General features: G+C 40.1%; 1 protein-coding gene across 1 annotated transcript in view; it reads left to right on the top strand.

Moving 5' to 3' along the window:
• USP24 (ubiquitin specific peptidase 24) overlaps positions 1-17,338 on the top strand; it is a 141,093-nt gene that overhangs the window by 80,732 nt on the left and 43,023 nt on the right. The window contains exons 38-48 of the mRNA XM_061633148.1: positions 1,958-2,019; positions 2,958-3,149; positions 8,368-8,485; positions 9,639-9,783; positions 10,013-10,132; positions 11,311-11,436; positions 11,748-11,846; positions 11,955-12,037; positions 13,825-13,966; positions 15,092-15,211; positions 15,623-15,840. Coding sequence (XP_061489132.1) covers positions 1,958-2,019; positions 2,958-3,149; positions 8,368-8,485; positions 9,639-9,783; positions 10,013-10,132; positions 11,311-11,436; positions 11,748-11,846; positions 11,955-12,037; positions 13,825-13,966; positions 15,092-15,211; positions 15,623-15,840 — 1,425 coding nt within the window. The remainder of the gene's footprint in view (positions 1-1,957; positions 2,020-2,957; positions 3,150-8,367; positions 8,486-9,638; positions 9,784-10,012; positions 10,133-11,310; positions 11,437-11,747; positions 11,847-11,954; positions 12,038-13,824; positions 13,967-15,091; positions 15,212-15,622; positions 15,841-17,338) is intronic.

Below are 17,338 nucleotides of genomic sequence, written 5' to 3'. Positions count from 1 at the left end.
CCTCATGATGGTGCTTCCATGGCTGGAAACCCATTTGGCTCATTTTAAAGAAGTGGTGGAGTTAGAAATCAACTACAGAAAGTTGGAACTTTTTTGCATCAATTTCCCCTTATGAGCACAGGCTCACTTGAGTGTTGTATTTGGTCTCCCACTGATGTTTGGCGGCTTTAAATATCTAGGGGTAACTATTACCAAAGACTTAAAACAATGAAAAAAGCATAACTTTGATCCATTAATACGAGCTATTAAAACTGAGCTTTATTCTTGGAAAAACCTTTCCCTTTCTTGGCTTGGCAGATTGGCTGCAGTGAAAATGGCTATTCTGCCCAAATTCCTTTTCCTCTTCCAAACTCTTCCCGTTTATCTCCCTGAGACACTCCTACAGAAATAGCAACAAATGCTTGACTCTTACTGTAACAGCGGTAAACATTAATGCTTAAATAAAGCAGTTCTGTATCGCTCAAGTAATAAGGGGTTTTTTGGCTTGCAAAATCTGCAACTATATTATGAAGCATTGTAGATTAAACAACTAGCTCAAATGATTTGTTTTGAAGTATACCTTGGATTTCAGTGGAAATTACTTTGAAAGTAAAATGCCCATCAGCACGATCAATCCCTTTCTTACCACTGTCTAAATGTGCTCTTTCCTCAATCACACACTCTTTCTTGAACGCCACCTTGAAAATCTGGACTCAGTGGGTATGCAAACTAGCACCTTGGCCATCCCCTCTTCTTCCATTCCTAGATCACCTCAAATTTTGTCACGTTGACAATATATGTGAAGGTTGGGAGCAGATAAACACAATTTATAAAGCAGAAGGTTTGCCACGTTCTTTGATATCCTATGAAGCCCTGTGTAAACAAGGAACTTCTAGCCCAAAAGGCACTATAATTTATAGCTTTTTATTAGAGTTTAAATGTGGAAAAGAAAATTCGGCATGTAAAGTTTGGACTAAAGATCTGTGGAGGGAGGAATGGAGTGATATATGGGTAGGCCCACACTGAAGAGCCACCTCAGCCCTCACCAAAGAAAATGCTTTGAAAGCTATACATTGGTGGCACCTCACTCTGGTCAAACTGAACTATATCAACTCCTCCCTCTCCCCTCTATGCTGAAAGGGATGCCCGATCTGTGGCTCTTTCTTACATTTATAGTGGGATTGTAATAAAGTGAGACAATTCTGGAGTGATGTTTTTCAAATTGCTAGTAAAGTTCTTAAAGCTACAGTTATCCTGGATCTGGCCTTGGCACTTCTTTTCCTTAAAGAGGGTTCCATTGTTCCTAAAACTTAGATGTCTCTCCTATCCAAATTCCTACTTACAGTGAGGCTTGAAATAGCCAAAAATTGGAAGGGAGCAGAACATTTATCAATAAAAAATTGGTCTACCAGACTTTGGCAACTTTGACCAGATGAAAAATTAACTCAGGCAAAAAAAAGCTTGGAGGGGGAAATATCTTCTGATAAATTTACTCCAATATGGTATCCCTTTTTCATGTTATGCTATCAAAGAGGGGGCAGAAGTGAGACCACCCTCATCATTAACTTCCTTTTGGTGGGATGTGTACCCTGCTTTTTAATTCTCTTATTCTGCTTTCTGGTATTCTTTCTATTTTATATAAAAAGCTTCTGCTGCTGAACATACTCTTTTTCTATTTCATATAGAGTGACGTTTATTTTACTTTGATTGTATTATTTGTTTGTTGTTACATTTACTAGAAATTTCAATAAAACACTACAAAAAAAATCATTACAAACAATTTATGACTGTGAAGTTAACATAAAAATAGATTTTTCATTTATAGCATAGAATGTACATCAGTTGACATATTGACTAGATCTGAATAAACTTTTTCTATGCTTGGATGATACATGTGCAAGTAAAGGTTTCTGCAAAATTATTTCTGATGATTCTGAGAAAATTCTTCCTGGTATTAATTGCCTGAATTTGTTTTTAGACTCTTGTCCCAGTGTACAGAATACTTTGACCTTCGATGCCAGTTATTGGACGATCTCACAAGTAAGTAGTAGAAACCAAAGGTACTTGGCACTTCACACACCATAGGAAAATGTCCCTTATCCAACAAACATTTAAGAGAATAAAGTCTTCAAAGAATTAACATTAGCTGAGCTTCTCAAGAAATTTTTTAAAAATCCTGTTTCTGTTGTGTTCTCCTCTTTCCTCCATGGAGTCTACTATTATTATTGTTTGTGTCCTTTCTGTTGCAGTCTCATGCAACAGAACTGTGTGTGCATAGGTCAAAAACCCATTTTCAGAGGTCAGGAGAGAAATCCTCTGCCTCTCTCCTGAGCTGTTTGCCTGAGGCTTCTCTTTAGTTTAGTTTTAGTGTACAATCCAGTTGCCTCGAGTGACTCTAAACACACAGATGAGCAGTAGCATTTACCATTTCCTACCTTTTTAAAGCTAAAAGAAATTGCACACAGCACCTACCATAGCACTTCACTCCACTGCCTTGTGGATGGGAAGAACCTACAAGAGGCATCTTGGCTGCTTCACATTGCCTGGTAGAGCTAGGCTAAGCGGGCAGGATGACTCTGATGCTCTTTGCAACTAAGAAATGTACACAGGAGAATGAGCAAGTGGTAGAATGAGATAGAAGCATCAAAAAATACTGCTAGCCTTCTCAGTTACTTTTTGTAAAACAATATACATCATGGTATCTAATGTAAATTACCATGCTCAGCAATAGCGGCATTAATAATACAGAACCATACCTGAAATAATATATGCATTCACACATGATCTGTTACCTCAGAGAACTCTGTCTTGATATTTCATTTCCAAAGAGAAGTTCTATGTTCATTTTAAACTAAACACTCATTTTTACATGAAACAAAGTGTTAACCTAGTAGTAATTCGTTATGTGAACCAAGTTTGTCTGTGTGTTCTGCAGATAACATCTGTAGGCTTAACCTTATGTGGTTCTTCTTACCTAGCTTCAGAAATGGAACAGCTGAAGATTAGCCCAGCTGCTATGTTGGAGGATGAGATCACATGGTTGGATAACTTTGAACCCACCCGTGCAGCTGAATGTGAAACCAGTGAAGCTGACAATGTGTTGTTGGCAGGACATTTGAGGCTCATTAAAACACTCCTCTCACTTTGCGGGACAGAGAAGGAAATGCTAGGTAACTTGCTTTCAGTAATGAAGGTTGTTGTTTCAGTGTTACATCCAGCTGTTTCTTCTCCTCTGCTGGATTGTTTGGACTTCAGATCTGCACACTCCCTAATATGTCATTTTAGGCATCATCATCAGTTTATTACATTTTAGGCTGCTTGCATCTGGCGGCCATGGGGTAACAAGAGTTCTATTTTTCATGGTGGAAAGAGAATAGTTCTTCACTTCCTTTGAGCAAGGTTTAGGCTTTCATTCAAATAAACAAATATGGCTTATTTGGCAGTATGAACAGCCACCTCTAAGTAAATATAATGTGTGTTCAGTGTTCTGCCACTATTTAGAATTTTTGTGCAGATCTGATCTCAAGGACTTATGATGCGTACATCTAATCCAACTACATTTACCTGTAGTAGCATAATCACAGCCCCTAAAGGCCCTTGGTGATATAACAACTCTTTTGGAAAACACACTCTAAGATTTAGGGATGAGAACTGCAGAGTAACCACATAAAACTTGTGAAGATGTTTTAATTTTCCAATTAGTGTGCAAAAAGGTATGAACAACACTATGCTTTAAACTGATTATAGAGCACTAAGCAGGAAGTCATTTCTGGTATTTGTGGGGCCCAACTATTTAGAACTTTTAGGTGAAAAACTTTCTAGACAGGTTGTGCTCTAGGAAATCAGTGCAGACTCAGCAGCATGAGTAAAAATTTTCTGACAAGTCAAATCCTTTGTTAGTGTACAATATAGCAGAGTAACTTAAAGGAAAGCGTCATGTGGATTGCTAATCATCACCTAACTTCCAGATTGAACAGTTATGAATTGCAGTAATTGGATGCAAAAGAAGGGATTGCAGTCTTCTCAACAGGTGTTAGTGTATTTAAAAAAACACTCTACAGAGTTTTCTACAGTTGTCTACAGAGACAGCCAATGGTGCATTATTATATATTATTTTGGAGCTGATTTTTGGATTGGCAAAGCATACTCCAAATCACATTGTTTTAATACCTACTGCAAATGAGATTAAGTCACCATTCCCCTTACGAGGAAAGGTTGCAGCATTTGGGGCTTTTTAGTTTAGAGAAAAGGCGGGTCAGAGGAGACATGATAGAAGTGTATAAAATTATGCATGGCATTGAGAAAGTGGATAGAGAAAAGTTCTTCTCCCTCTCTCATAATACTAGAACTCGTGGACATTCAAAGAAGCTGAATGTTGGAAGATTCAGGACAGACAAAAGGAAGTACTTCTTTACTCAGCGCATAGTTAAACTATGGAATTTGCTCCCACAAGATGCAGTAATGGTCACCAGCTTGGATGGCTTTAAAAGAAGATTAGACAAATTCATGGAGGACAGGGCTATCAATGGCTACTAGCCATGATGGCTCTGCTCTGCCACCCTAGTCAGAGGCAGCATGCTTCTGAAAACCAGTTGCCGGAAGCCTCAGGAGGGGAGAGTGTTCTTGCACTCGGGTCCTGCTTGCGGGCTTCCCCCAGGCACCTGGTTGGCCACTGTGAGAACAGGATGCTGGACTAGATGGGCCACTGGCCTGATCCAGCAGGCTCTTCTTATGTTCTTACCATTGGGTGACTTCTTGTGGCTTAAATAAGATGTCTGAAAGAAAGGTTATAATGGTAAGATATGAGTGAGCAGAAGCTGGATCTGCTTCTGAGTAGAAAAGCCAACTTTTCCCCAGGTAGCATACCATCAGGTGGGTAGTAGCACCGCCTGGTGTCCAAAAGCAGGAACACACAAGAGTCAAGACTTCGGCTGCTCCTTCTGGTTTGACCCCAATCCGTTCCTGCCTTTGTCCTAGGTTGGATCCTTCTGCCTTAGCTCTTGTGAGTTCGTTCCTTTATTGTGTTCTCTATTACTATGTTCCTCTTTTTTGTTGTGTATTCTGTTTTCTCTGTTAATTGCTTGTTTGTTTGTCTTTAAATTGTGTTAACACAGCTGGCCTTCTCAGGCTTGGCTACCAGCCTTGTGGCTACTGGGGGTTCTCTCCTCTTAGCGTCTCCCTCCTTCTCCCCTCATGTTGTCTGGAGGCCATGTCCTCCCCCCGGTGCTGCCCAATTACAGCTTTTCCCCCCTACTGCCCAATTGTGTCTCTGGCCACAGATTGCCCCTTCGGCCAGTTGGAGGCAGGACATGAGAGCAGCAGCATGCTCCCACAGTTTTGGATGTTTAGGATTTCAAAGCATTTTATCCCTTTTTATGCAGTTAGAGCATGTTCATCATGTCTAATGACCGCTGCTGACCTTGTCTTCCATGTATTTGCCTTTTCTTCTTGGACCCAGCCAAGCTGCTGACTCCCTCCCTGCGTATCTGCACGGTAGCCGTAAGACAATAGTAAGAATTCCCAAGTTGTTGGCTCTCTCTCTGTGTAATAACAGGGTAGCCTTAAGACAATGGTACAGGTTGTGAAGCAACTCCCTAGATTTGTGAATTCCATGGAGGTGCAATGTTCTTTTCCTTCTTCTGCCAGAAACTCCATAAGGAATTCCAATTGGTTTCTGCCGGCAATAGTCTCTAAGATGTTTCTTTCATTTTGGAATTCATCAAGTTGTTTAATCTTGCACTGGTTTCCTCTTCAGATTGGAATTTGAATTTTACTAGCTGACCATATGTTGTAGTGGTAGTCAGATATCTTGGCCAGTAGGCCATGTTTGCTGGAAACAATAAGTTGGAGTTTCTTCCACCATGGCATCTCCACTTCATCTAGCCATGCTGCTTTCAAGGTCCTCTTTTACATCCTAGTCAGGCTTGATTGAATGTCCCAGGGGCCAATGAACCTTCCAGACCTGGTCTGTTGATTCACTGGTGCTTCTGAGAATGCTGGTTTTTTAGGGGACATGATTGCCACCATCTTGGTGTGAGTGGTCCCATCTTAACACGGCTGACATGCCTCTGCAAATCTACTTAATGCAATCTGGTCACACACAATCTTCTCCAAGAAAGTTACACTGCTCAGAGGGATCATTTCACTGGGCCTCAAGCTTGACATATAGCACAGGCATTGGTCTGCTCTTTACTTGGCTCATCCCTCTTCGGGGGGTACTCTGTTGATTAGTCTTCAAGCAGGAATGACTCTTCTAGTCCCCTGGGCCAGGTGTCCCTACACCCCTTCAGGGCAGAGTATCTCACCAGTGACATGGAATTGGAAGTGGTCCAGGTTAGCAGGCAACAAGTGGGGCCATGGGAGTGCAAACTCCATTACGGGGTCTCCACCAGTTTTTTGTAGGTTTGGTCCTCTGTGAATCTGTTCATCTTGATTCACAACATTCAGCTTTCCCCTCTTTTTCACTAGTTGTCTCAAGATGGAAGCAGAGGTAGTCAACGCTTTTCTGACAGTCTGCTCTACGCCTGGCCTCCTTTACTCCTGGTGGCACAGATTGAATTCCTCTGTTCTACTGACCTCACTGGCCATAGTGTTCAGTTCTCCTGAGTCTGTCCATCATGGATTCAGGGAGGTTGCCAATGAGGCCAGATCTTCTGGAATCTGGTCTTTTCAGCAGTGGCAGTCAAGTTGTTGGGGGCTTTCTTTCAGGGTGAGCATCACTATGATCCTGTCTTCCAGGATCCAGATCTACCAAAGTTCATGGGTCATGCCTTCCAGGTGGTGTTCTTCTCAGGGGGTATGTCCTTCCTGGATTGAATATGGGGCTGAAGCCTAACACTCTGCATCGGGAAGTTTCGGCCATCTCTTACGTTTTGTCTCGAAGACAACCTTCACTAAGAGGGCATCCTTTGGTCCCAATTCATTTCATTCCAATCCAGCTCATCCTGTGGAGAAGGCTGGGCATTCATTAGTTGTTCGAGAGGTTCTCTAGGGCTTACCATCAGGGCCCTCCCTGTTGAGGGTGGCTGCCTAGTCTTTTCTGGAGATAATGTTTGCTATTGTTTAATAACTCTTCAACTTGTTTCAGTTCAGTCCAGTTTGAACTACCTGCATTACATTTATTGCATGAGTCATGTTACTGCTAAAGCTGTTCTTTACTATTCTTTTCCATTTTTTTACTGTTTGTACATATTTCCTGTTCGGAGTCAAGATGTGTATTGTTATGTTTGCTGCTCCTTATATTATTTTCTGGCTGAGAGTTTTCTGTCTGAAGAGAGATGCATAGATCCGGTGTACAGGTCGTCTGGAATGGACTGGGGTCAAGCCGGAAGGAGCAGCCGAAGTCTTGACTCTTGTGCATTCCTGCCTTTGGACACCAGGTGGCGCTACTACCCACCTGATGGTATGCTACCTGGAAAAAACACCTTTCAGGTGAGACCAACGGTCCATTGTCCACCTACTAAAATATATTTAAAATAACAGTGATCTTAAATGAAAATTATTTGCTGTTTTCCAAATTTGCTTCTTAGTGCTTTTTCATCATCATTTGATTTGCATGCCACCTTTCCGCAAAAAATTGCGCTCAAGGGAGCTTAAAACGTTAACAGGAATACATCTCAAAAACAATTGCAGAAACAATTTCCTAATAACAAAAAATAATAAAACAGTAACATAACAAATATAACAGCAAGCAAAAACAACTTTTCAATATTGTGAACATAATAAAACAATCTTTAAAAACAAACAAAGAAGTAACCATTAACACCCCCCAAGCCCATCTACTATCTCCTGCAAAACTTCATGATTCTGAGTGGCTTGTCTTGGAGGGACAAGGCCTCAACAGCAGCGCAGTCTCTTTTAAGCAGAGGTGTGGGCTTCTCCCCTTCAACACAGGTGTAGGCAGGTGTAGGCTTCCAAAGTCACTTTGTAGTAAAAGGGGCAGGGGAGGTCTTCTCTCAGGCTGGCAGAGCTTTTGCAGAGAACTCCTTACCATAGAAAAGGAATAGGAAACACAATTATCTGGGAGGAAAATAACAGTGTGCATAGCTTGCAACAAAACAGAAACAACATGTGATGCCTTTCAACAGTCATTGCTCAGTTGTTGTAGTAAAGGGAGGGGAAACTCTACTGCTGCTTCTTTTTAATACATCGTGAAAGCTACTATATTCAGGCCTATGATCCATCTTAGTGGAACTATCTGTTCTGATTGGCAGCAGGTATCCATTAAGGCTTTTCTCAGCTCTGCTTCCTAAGACCCTTTTAACTGGAAATGCTGGGGATTTGAACTTGATAAGGAAACCATGTCCACTAGACACCTTTCTCTTGTATGACCACTTACTATAAATACTGTAATGCTTAATATTAAAAACAGTGTTACTCTTTTCATAGGTTCATCTTTGATCAAACCATTATTGGATGACTTCCTCTTCCGTGCATCTAGGATTATTCTGAACAGCCATTCTCCAGCTGGCAGTGTTGCTGTCACTCAGCAAGATTTTCATCCAAAGTAAAGAGTGAATGAGTACCATTTGTTGTTTTAAATGAAGAAGAAGTGCAGAGGGCTAGAGTCTAACATCCTTGAATATTCAGTCAGCTTTGTGCAGACTGAATAAAGCAGAATAGGACCTTTCCCCTTTTAAAAGATAAACTTCATGAGCGATGGTCAAGTGTGCCATGAAATTAAATAACCAAGAATAAATGTGGTCCCTGAGGAGGCTATTAAGAAATTATTAATTAACTATAAATCATTTGTATTGCTCTTATATGATCTTTGTCAAACTTTTAGAAGATTTTGATTCAGATTTTTGGAGAAATACACTTCAGATACTTGAAGATATTAAGCAATAGTGTAAACTCCTTCCAAAACAACTTGCTTTAATATGCATAATCTGAATGGCTGTAGTTGGGCCATTACAGAATCCAGGAGTCTCATTGTTTTAACAAGCAAACCTCAATCCCTCTTTGAGAAGCACAAAAACATCAAAACAATTTCCTCTGAACTTCCAGACAATAGGGCGGGGTGGCTCTCCAGATGCTGTTGGGCTACAACTCCCATCATGGGTAACCATTGGCAATTTTGGCTGGGACTGATGGGAGTTGGAGCCAAACAACATCTGGAGGGCCAAGGTTATACATCCCTACCATGGAGAATGTAGAACAGGCAGTCGGTAGGCCTGTATCAGGATTTCATTCAGCACAACTGTGTTGTGTTTCAGCTACACCATTATTGCCATGAATTCCCTTCCAATTGCTGTGCCCTATCAGTGCATAGTTCCCACAAAATGTTGAAAGCCACACCCAGAAATACACAGATCAAGTAACTTTTTTTGTTAATTGCTCTCACTTCTATAACTTATTCTAATCCCTGAATTTACAATTTAGTGCCCTCTTCTGCTGAATCTTCCTTTTATTTACACCCTGAAGCCAGACTTTCTTTGGGAGGGAATGATAAACACACAGACTTTTCTATTGCTTCCCTGCATCTGCAGTAAAAAATAACATCCATTCTCCAAATGGTTTTAAAATTGGACTGCACAGATGGGCATTAGACTTGGCTTTGATTTGCTTTGGCAACTGCTGGAAGTCAGTGACTTGTTATATCTTGCTAGTATGAAAACTGAATGTGTAGCATGAATAGATTCTGTTTTACTCCCTTCTAGATGCAGCACAGTGAATAGCCGATTAGCAGCATATGAAGTGCTGGTGATGCTGGCTGATAGCTTGCCTTCAAATCTACAGCTTATTACAAAAGAACTGCTTTCTATGCATCACCAGCTTGATCCAGCTCTTTCCAAGGAATTTGATGTAAGTAAGCAAATTCCTTTAGTGCAAGTGAAATTACTCATTCCTGCTATGTTTATGTGAAGATAAATGTCAGGTATTCAGAATGGATTAATTAATAGCAATACGGGAAAGCATCCCATATAGTGAATATTTTTTGAAAGTCTTGAATATTCAGTTTTCAAATAATTATATCCATTAATACTCGCATCTGGTCTTCTGTGCTACAAATTTCTGTTCTCTTACCTTGCAGTATCTTCCGCCCGTAGACGGTCGATCCATTTCAGGATTTGTGGGGCTAAAAAATGGTGGAGCAACATGTTACATGAATGCAGTCTTCCAACAACTCTATATGCAGCCAGGACTTCCTGAGGTAATCCTTATTCACAGTTCTTACAGAAAATGCTTTTAGGATGTTTGTTAGCCCACACTATATATGTGAAACTATGGAAAGGAGAGCTGAGTCATAAAGCTGGGATGAAAATGGGCCAGAACTTTGAGGTAAATTCACAACCATCTAGTTCAGAAACTACAGGGCAGATATTCATATGCAGTAGACCAGGGATCCCCAACCTATTTTGCCTTTGGGGCTCATTTGGAAATCTAATATTGTCATGGACAATATAAAATAGCCACGTCACAAAAGAAAGACTGGCAGAATATCCACATAGACCCCAAAACAAACAAAGCAGACAAAATAAAGATCCCCAGAAAAACACACATCCCACAACAAACAATAAAAGCAGGCAAAACATGCCTCCCAACAAAAAAGCTGACAACTTCTCCAATAACCAAGCAAACAAAAGAAGCAGGCAGAACAGTCTTCCTCCAAACGGCAAGAAAAGCAAGTAACTTATACATATATACCCCCAACACCAAAACATCAAGGAGAAAAAACACCATTGCTTTCCCGTCCCCAAAATGCCAGACTGAAAGGAAGTTTGGAGGCCAGACATTGTCCTAGAGCTTCCCCACTCACTTTCTTTCCTTCCTATGAAGAATGTTTCTGGGCCCAAATGGGTCAGAGTTGGAGCACTTTGAAATGTGAAGGCCAGGCTCTTGCTCTGCTCCCATTTCAAGCTTGGAGGGCAGATGTGGGAGCTATATGATCTCTTGCCTCAGTCCAGTTTCTGTAAGGGGACATAATACCCAATCCTCTTCAGCCCTTTGAGGTAGTACAGCTTTGTGAGAAGCCTCTCTGTGAGGCCAACGACATGACCCCACTCTTCCCTTCCAGCTACCTAATTGGTATGCTTATTGAACTGGGTATGTTGAATATTAGTATCTTGGTTACTGTTACCAACTCCTGACAGAACTAAACTGTTCCATTACATGTAATGATCAGCTATACAGAGTATTGGGAAAGGTTTGTGTATGTGAATTCTACTGCAAATTAGATGATTGTCAATAGACTTTTCTTAATGTTTCACAAATAGATTTTTATCTGTGAACTTGTTTGTGGTTAATTTTCATTGGCCTATCCAGCAGCACAACTTCTATTCTTCACTGTGATGCCTTCTCAATAAACTTCATTACCAATTGTTTCTAAAGGCATTGCTTTCCATTGATGATGACACGGACAATCCTGACGACAATGTATTCTATCAAGTTCAGTCACTCTTTGGTCATTTAATGGAGAGTAAGCTGCAGTACTATCTACCTGAAAATTTCTGGAAGGTAAATTTTTCCATTTCATTCAGCATTAATGCCTTTCCCCTCGATTGAACATGTGGATTTAAGTCCAGGCATATTGAAACAGAGCAGTACTAACAGGGCTCTTACCTTCTCAAATATAATTTAAAGTTCTTCATATGTGTTACAATCCAATAGTGCAGAACACTGGGGATTCTCTCCTTTCTTTTGGAGGCACGCTTTTTCCAGGAAAAAAGACCTAGCCAGGGAGAGAACTAGGAAACACCTACCGCTTCCCCTCTAGGGTTTCAAAATATCAAAGCAATGACTATATGGAATGCGTTTTTATTTTATAGATCTTCAAGATGTGGAACAAGGAGCTTTATGTACGCGAACAACAAGATGCTTATGAGTTCTTCACAAGTCTAATAGATCAGATGGATGAATACCTCAAGGTTATTTTTGATTTGCTATCAAGGTGTTATAACCAGATATTATTTCTTTTAATTAACAGCCACTTGATGTACAAGTTAGTCACTATTGTCTCTTTCAATCTCTTACAGAAAATAGGACGAGACCAAATATTTAAAAACACTTTCCAGGGAATCTACTCCGATCAGAAGATCTGCAAAGACTGTCCTCATAGGTGAGTGACTTTTAACTAGATAATCCCTAGTCAGCAGGTCAGAATTGGCTACTGTTAAATATTTGGAGATGGTGGTAAAGCACACACATGCAGAAGGTCTCTGATTCAATCGCTGGCATCTCTGTTTAAGAGGATCTTACTGTACGTAATGAGAAATACCTGCATGAGACCTTGGAGAGCCTCTGCCAGTCAGAGTCAGTGTTGGGCTAGATAGACTACTGATCTGTCTCAAAATATAATAGCCTTATATTGCCATGCCAGGAAATTTAAAATCAAATCAATCGGTAGTGAAAAGAATTCTGTCAATATTGCATGGTGGTTCCTTTGTGTGTCAGATCATTTTGTAGAATACAGGTAGTTAGCTTGGAATGCAGAACTCTTAATGTCTAGATACTACACTATTATGGGAAAAGGACTTTATTTTCATCTTTGTATAGTGCCAATCAATGACATCATTTTAAAGAAACTAAATAAAATTTCTTGATAAGTAGTCCATTGCCAGATTTGCCTTCAAGTATTTCTCTTGTAGAGTAGTACACATGGAATTCTCCCTCTCTGAAGCATGAGATCATAAGACAGGCTATTCTTTCCACTTTCTCTACAAGCAGGGCCATGCCAATCATTTGGCATCTTTTAACATCCCATGAAAGATAGCTCACTGACTTCTAGCCCTGCCTCTTTTGCAACAGCACATAGCTCTTGCAAGTTCTCATAGTTTCTGCCCTCCCTTCTCTGGATTGGATGAGAGAGGAGCCTGATCATTTTTCAATGAGCTCATTATATTTGATTTTTCACTTAATTTCTCAGGTTTTTATCATTCTCATATAAAAGGGTTAGGGTTCATATTAGCCATTACCAATTCTCCATTTGTAGAAATAAGAAATAAAGTACAGTAGCCAGTTAATATTTAGTCAGGGGTTTGTTTGTTTTTGCAAACATGGAAAATATAGGAAAACATGTTCCCAGCAGATGTTTGATTGGGAAGTCTCTGAAGACCATCCTTCCCCAACCAAGTGCCTTCCAGATGTTTTGGGTTACAACTCCCCTCATCTCTGTGATCATTGGCTATGCTGGGTGGGCTGATGAAAGTTGTAGCCCAAAACCTCTGGAGGACACCAGATGAAGGAAGGCTACTTTAGATCTGTATGTTATGGCTGCCCCTCTTCCTGTATGAATCTCCCTCTCCATTTTCTTGTCAGCATTAACTATGGTCATGTGGCAACTGTAATTATACTATCTTATTGCAACTCTGCACTTATAGTCACCATGGTTAGTTCTTAAGCAAGAGGATGGATAAAGGGGCAGGAAGATGGATGAAGGCACAATCCAAGATTCATTGGGATGACAAAGTATGGATTTAGGTTTTCGTGCTGAGCTGGGGTTACTCTGGTGTAAGTCCCTCTCCACAGATGGAACGTACACCAGCTAACTCCCCCAAAAATTGGTGTTCTGGGGGTATGGTGGGGGTGGAACAGGAGAGACTTACATCTGTTCCAAACCCCTTTCAGCTTGATCACGTGAACTATCAACCTAGCAGAACTTGGCCAGCAAAAATGATGATGTAAGTCAAATTCCTCCTGAATGGAGTTTGGAATAGGGGTAACTTAAATTATGCTGGCTTCTTATAGTTAGGATTGTTCTGTAAACCACCATAGAAGATGATGAGCCTCAAGTCTACACTGGGTCTAACTGTTAAAACATGCTACCTAAAAGAGACATCTCTTAAACTGAATCATGAGAGTTAATAATATTGCATTCCAAACTTTTTACTATACTCTTTGGTGTAGATATGAACGTGAGGAAGCCTTCGTCGCTCTCAATCTAGGAGTCACTTCATGTCAAAGCCTGGAAATTTCATTGGATCAATTTGTTAGAGGAGAAATTCTGGAAGGAAGTAATGCATACTACTGTGAGAAATGTAAAGAAAAGGTAATGCTTTTTTCCCTATGTGATGATTAAAATACCTGTGGTATTCTTTGGGGACAGATAACCCAGGGTGTGTTAGTATACTTGGGCTAGACTCACTCTTGAGATCTCCAAGTCGTACAGTTTTAATGTGTGTTTATTTTTATTATGGTTCCCCATTTTACCCTCACAAAGTCCTATGAGGTAGTGACTCGTGCAAGGCCATCTTACATGCTAAGTGGCTGAGATGGGCTGTGAAATTTAGTCATATGGCTGGTTCCAGTGTAACGGTTTTTTTCCTTTGTGTCTTCTGTGAAGTCATGGTTCTTTTTATAGAGCATACATTAGCCAGAAATCTCTAGAAAGTTTAAATTCTATAGCAGTTTGGGGGGAGGGGGGCTGACAGCATGAGCAGCCTGCAAGAATTGAGCAGATAGGAGGGGATACCACACCTAACTCTGTATGAAATGACAACAGTTAACTTTGTTGACACATTTTCAATAGACGTGTTAAGAACCTCAATGGATGGAGTGCTTTTAGGAATGATTCCTTAGAAAATTAAGTGTGGAAAATGCTGCAGAGGAATTGAAATCCTACCATTACAAGTCAACAGCCTATTTCTTTTATAGGAAATAGTTCAGAGCCTAACCTGGCAGAAATGTAGTACCTTGTTCCACACTACAGAATATGAGAATCCATATGATCTGTAAGCAGGTTACTAAATTCTGAAAGGTCTTGCTTATGGGGTTTTCCTGTAAAATAAAAATTCATATGAATTTTAAAGTTCTGCACTTTGCATGGGCAAATAATGTTAAAATCATGTGACAAAGAGATTGTTGGAATCTATCCAATATCAATTTTTTGCTATTTTATTTTACTGTTTGCAAACATTCTAGCCGTGGGATTTTGAACCAAAGCAGAGTTTGAGTGAAACAAATGTCACAAAATATTTGTATGGTTAAAATATTTCTCCTTTGACTATTTTTCCATATAATAAATACTGTGAGCCTTTAGAAAAAAGTTTTCTTGCTCTTTCATTCTGCAAACTTAAATCTACGCTTGTAAGAATACTTCTCTGTAGTGAACAGGAAGTATGCAGTCCCTGATGCTAAAATGAGTAGCTGGAGGTGACTCTCTTCTATTTTTAAGAGAACTACAGTAAAGCGGACATGCATTAAAGCTCTGCCTAGTGTGTTGGTGATCCACCTCATGAGATTTGGATTTGATTGGGAAAGCGGGCGTTCCATTAAGTACGATGAACAGATAAAGGTAAGACAGCTGCTCTTTGTTTCTCTGAAGGCATTTTCTAGAATGGACTCCAATTTCTTATTGTTATCAGTAAGCATGTCACCCATGGTGCGTTTCTCTTATAAGCTTTGGAATTACTTGCCTTGGCTACTAATGGTGTTTGCAGAGTTTTAAAAGAATTAATTATGATTTACTTTTTGAGTTGCAATCCATAGCCTGTCTCATAGCAAGAATTCTGAAGTTCTAAGCTGAGTCCTGGAAAAACAGATAAACCTTCTGGTTTACCCTATGACCCTCTCCATTCCACAGAATATATTCTGTATTCAACCTTTTGCAGCTTAAGTGCTTTTGTGGTAGATAATTACAGGAGCTTTAAGAACAGGTAATATGGTTCAGGTTTAAATTTAATCGGAAGTGTTTTCTTTCAAACAGTTCCCCTGGATGCTGAACATGGAACCCTATACAGTTTCAGGAACGGCTCGCCAAGATTCTTCTTCAGAAGTTGATAATGGACGAAATACAGATCAGGGAGGTGCAGGTTCTCCACGGAAAAAAGTGGCCCCTACAGAAAACTATGAGCTGGTTGGAGTGATTGTGCACAGCGGTCAGGCCCATGCAGGGCACTACTATTCCTTTATCAAAGATAGAAGGTAATAAGAGATTTAAGTCTGCTCATGATAGTCTCTCTTAGTTCTTTAGTCATTTGCTTGAATGCTTTAAAGCAGCTGAGACCATGAAGTGTTAGACTTGTAAATTCTTCTTGGCAAGTGCATCATTTTTTGTAGTGTTTCATAAAGCTGTGTGTGGAAAAATGTGTATTGCATACTTAATACTGCTAAAAAAAACTCTTGCTGCCACCATATACCTTAAAAATAAATGTTCCCTTGGTTTTGCCTCTTTCTATAGTAACCTGGTTAATATTGTGTATGTGTGAGATTTACCAACAACTACACCATAGCTTAAAAAAAACCCCAAAGAATATATTATACAGAGATTAAGAAATATGTATACACAAATGGCAATTACAAGATAATATACTGTAGTAAGATAAACTGTTATAACTTCAGATGTTAAGCTATATTTACCCTCTGTATAGTTACTAAGTAATACGAGAGACGCCTTTGTCTAATTAAGTCCAAACATAGTTCCTCTATCTCTCTCCATCCCAGCCTGCACTTGCAGAACAGCTTTGGATTCTGGACTGAAGTCTTCTCTGAGATCCAGTTCTTGCTTTGCTCTCTCTGGTTTTTGGCAGCAGTGAGGACTTATTACTTTCTGAAGAGAAGTGTTTGTCTGGGTCAAACAAAATCCTAAAGACAATGGGTTTAGATTCCCAGCTGCCTGCTTGCTGAAGATTCTCTACTTTAAAAAAACACAAAACAATTTTTAATAATAGCAAACAAATGAAATTCAAGAACAATTAGCAATTTAAAATTGCTTTCATTGTCACTTTACAAAGCCACTCATCTAGTATTAACAGAAATGAGATCAATAGTGGATCATAATTTTTATAAATCACAGTTATGGGTTCTAAATGTCACACATTGACACAGGGAACTAACTTTGAACATTCTCTACTTTAAGAATAACTCTTCTGGAACCCTCTATCACTAGCTGCTGTCTTCTGATCCTTCACCTTCTAGGCTTCTTTCAGGTGATGAGTCGTCTTCTCAGGCTCAGCCTTATTCTCCTGTGCATGGAAAGATGATATCAGGTGGGTAACTAGCTCCACCTAGTGGTTGAAGGCAAAAGAGTACTGCTGACGTTTTACTGTAGGTCCGTTCCCAGTCTGCGCCTGCTCCGTCCGCAGTTTTTTTTTTTTTCTCTTTTGCCTTCACCAAATCTGGTTGATTCCTCTCTGTCTCCGTCGGTTCAGGCTTGTATTGTTTGTCTGTTAGGTCTTACCTGTTGGTTTCTGCTGTTTCTTGCCCTCAGTATATGTTTTGTCTTCCCCTGCTGTTTAAAGTTTAAAGTTTAAAAACAAAAAAACAAAAAAGCTCCTTGTGTCTTTCCTCCAGATTTTTCTCGGTGGCGAGGAGCATTCAGCCCCTCCCCACGGCTTCTGGGGCCGTTGGCCTCTTCAGGCTCCCTCCCCAGCCGAATTTGCTACCGTTCCTCCTAGTCAGCATAGCGTCGGCAGCATTAGCC

This window comes from Rhineura floridana, chromosome 6 (genome assembly GCF_030035675.1).
Source record: "Rhineura floridana isolate rRhiFlo1 chromosome 6, rRhiFlo1.hap2, whole genome shotgun sequence".
NCBI lineage: Eukaryota > Metazoa > Chordata > Lepidosauria > Squamata > Rhineuridae > Rhineura > Rhineura floridana.
This window is presented reverse-complemented; position numbering and strand designations above follow the sequence as displayed.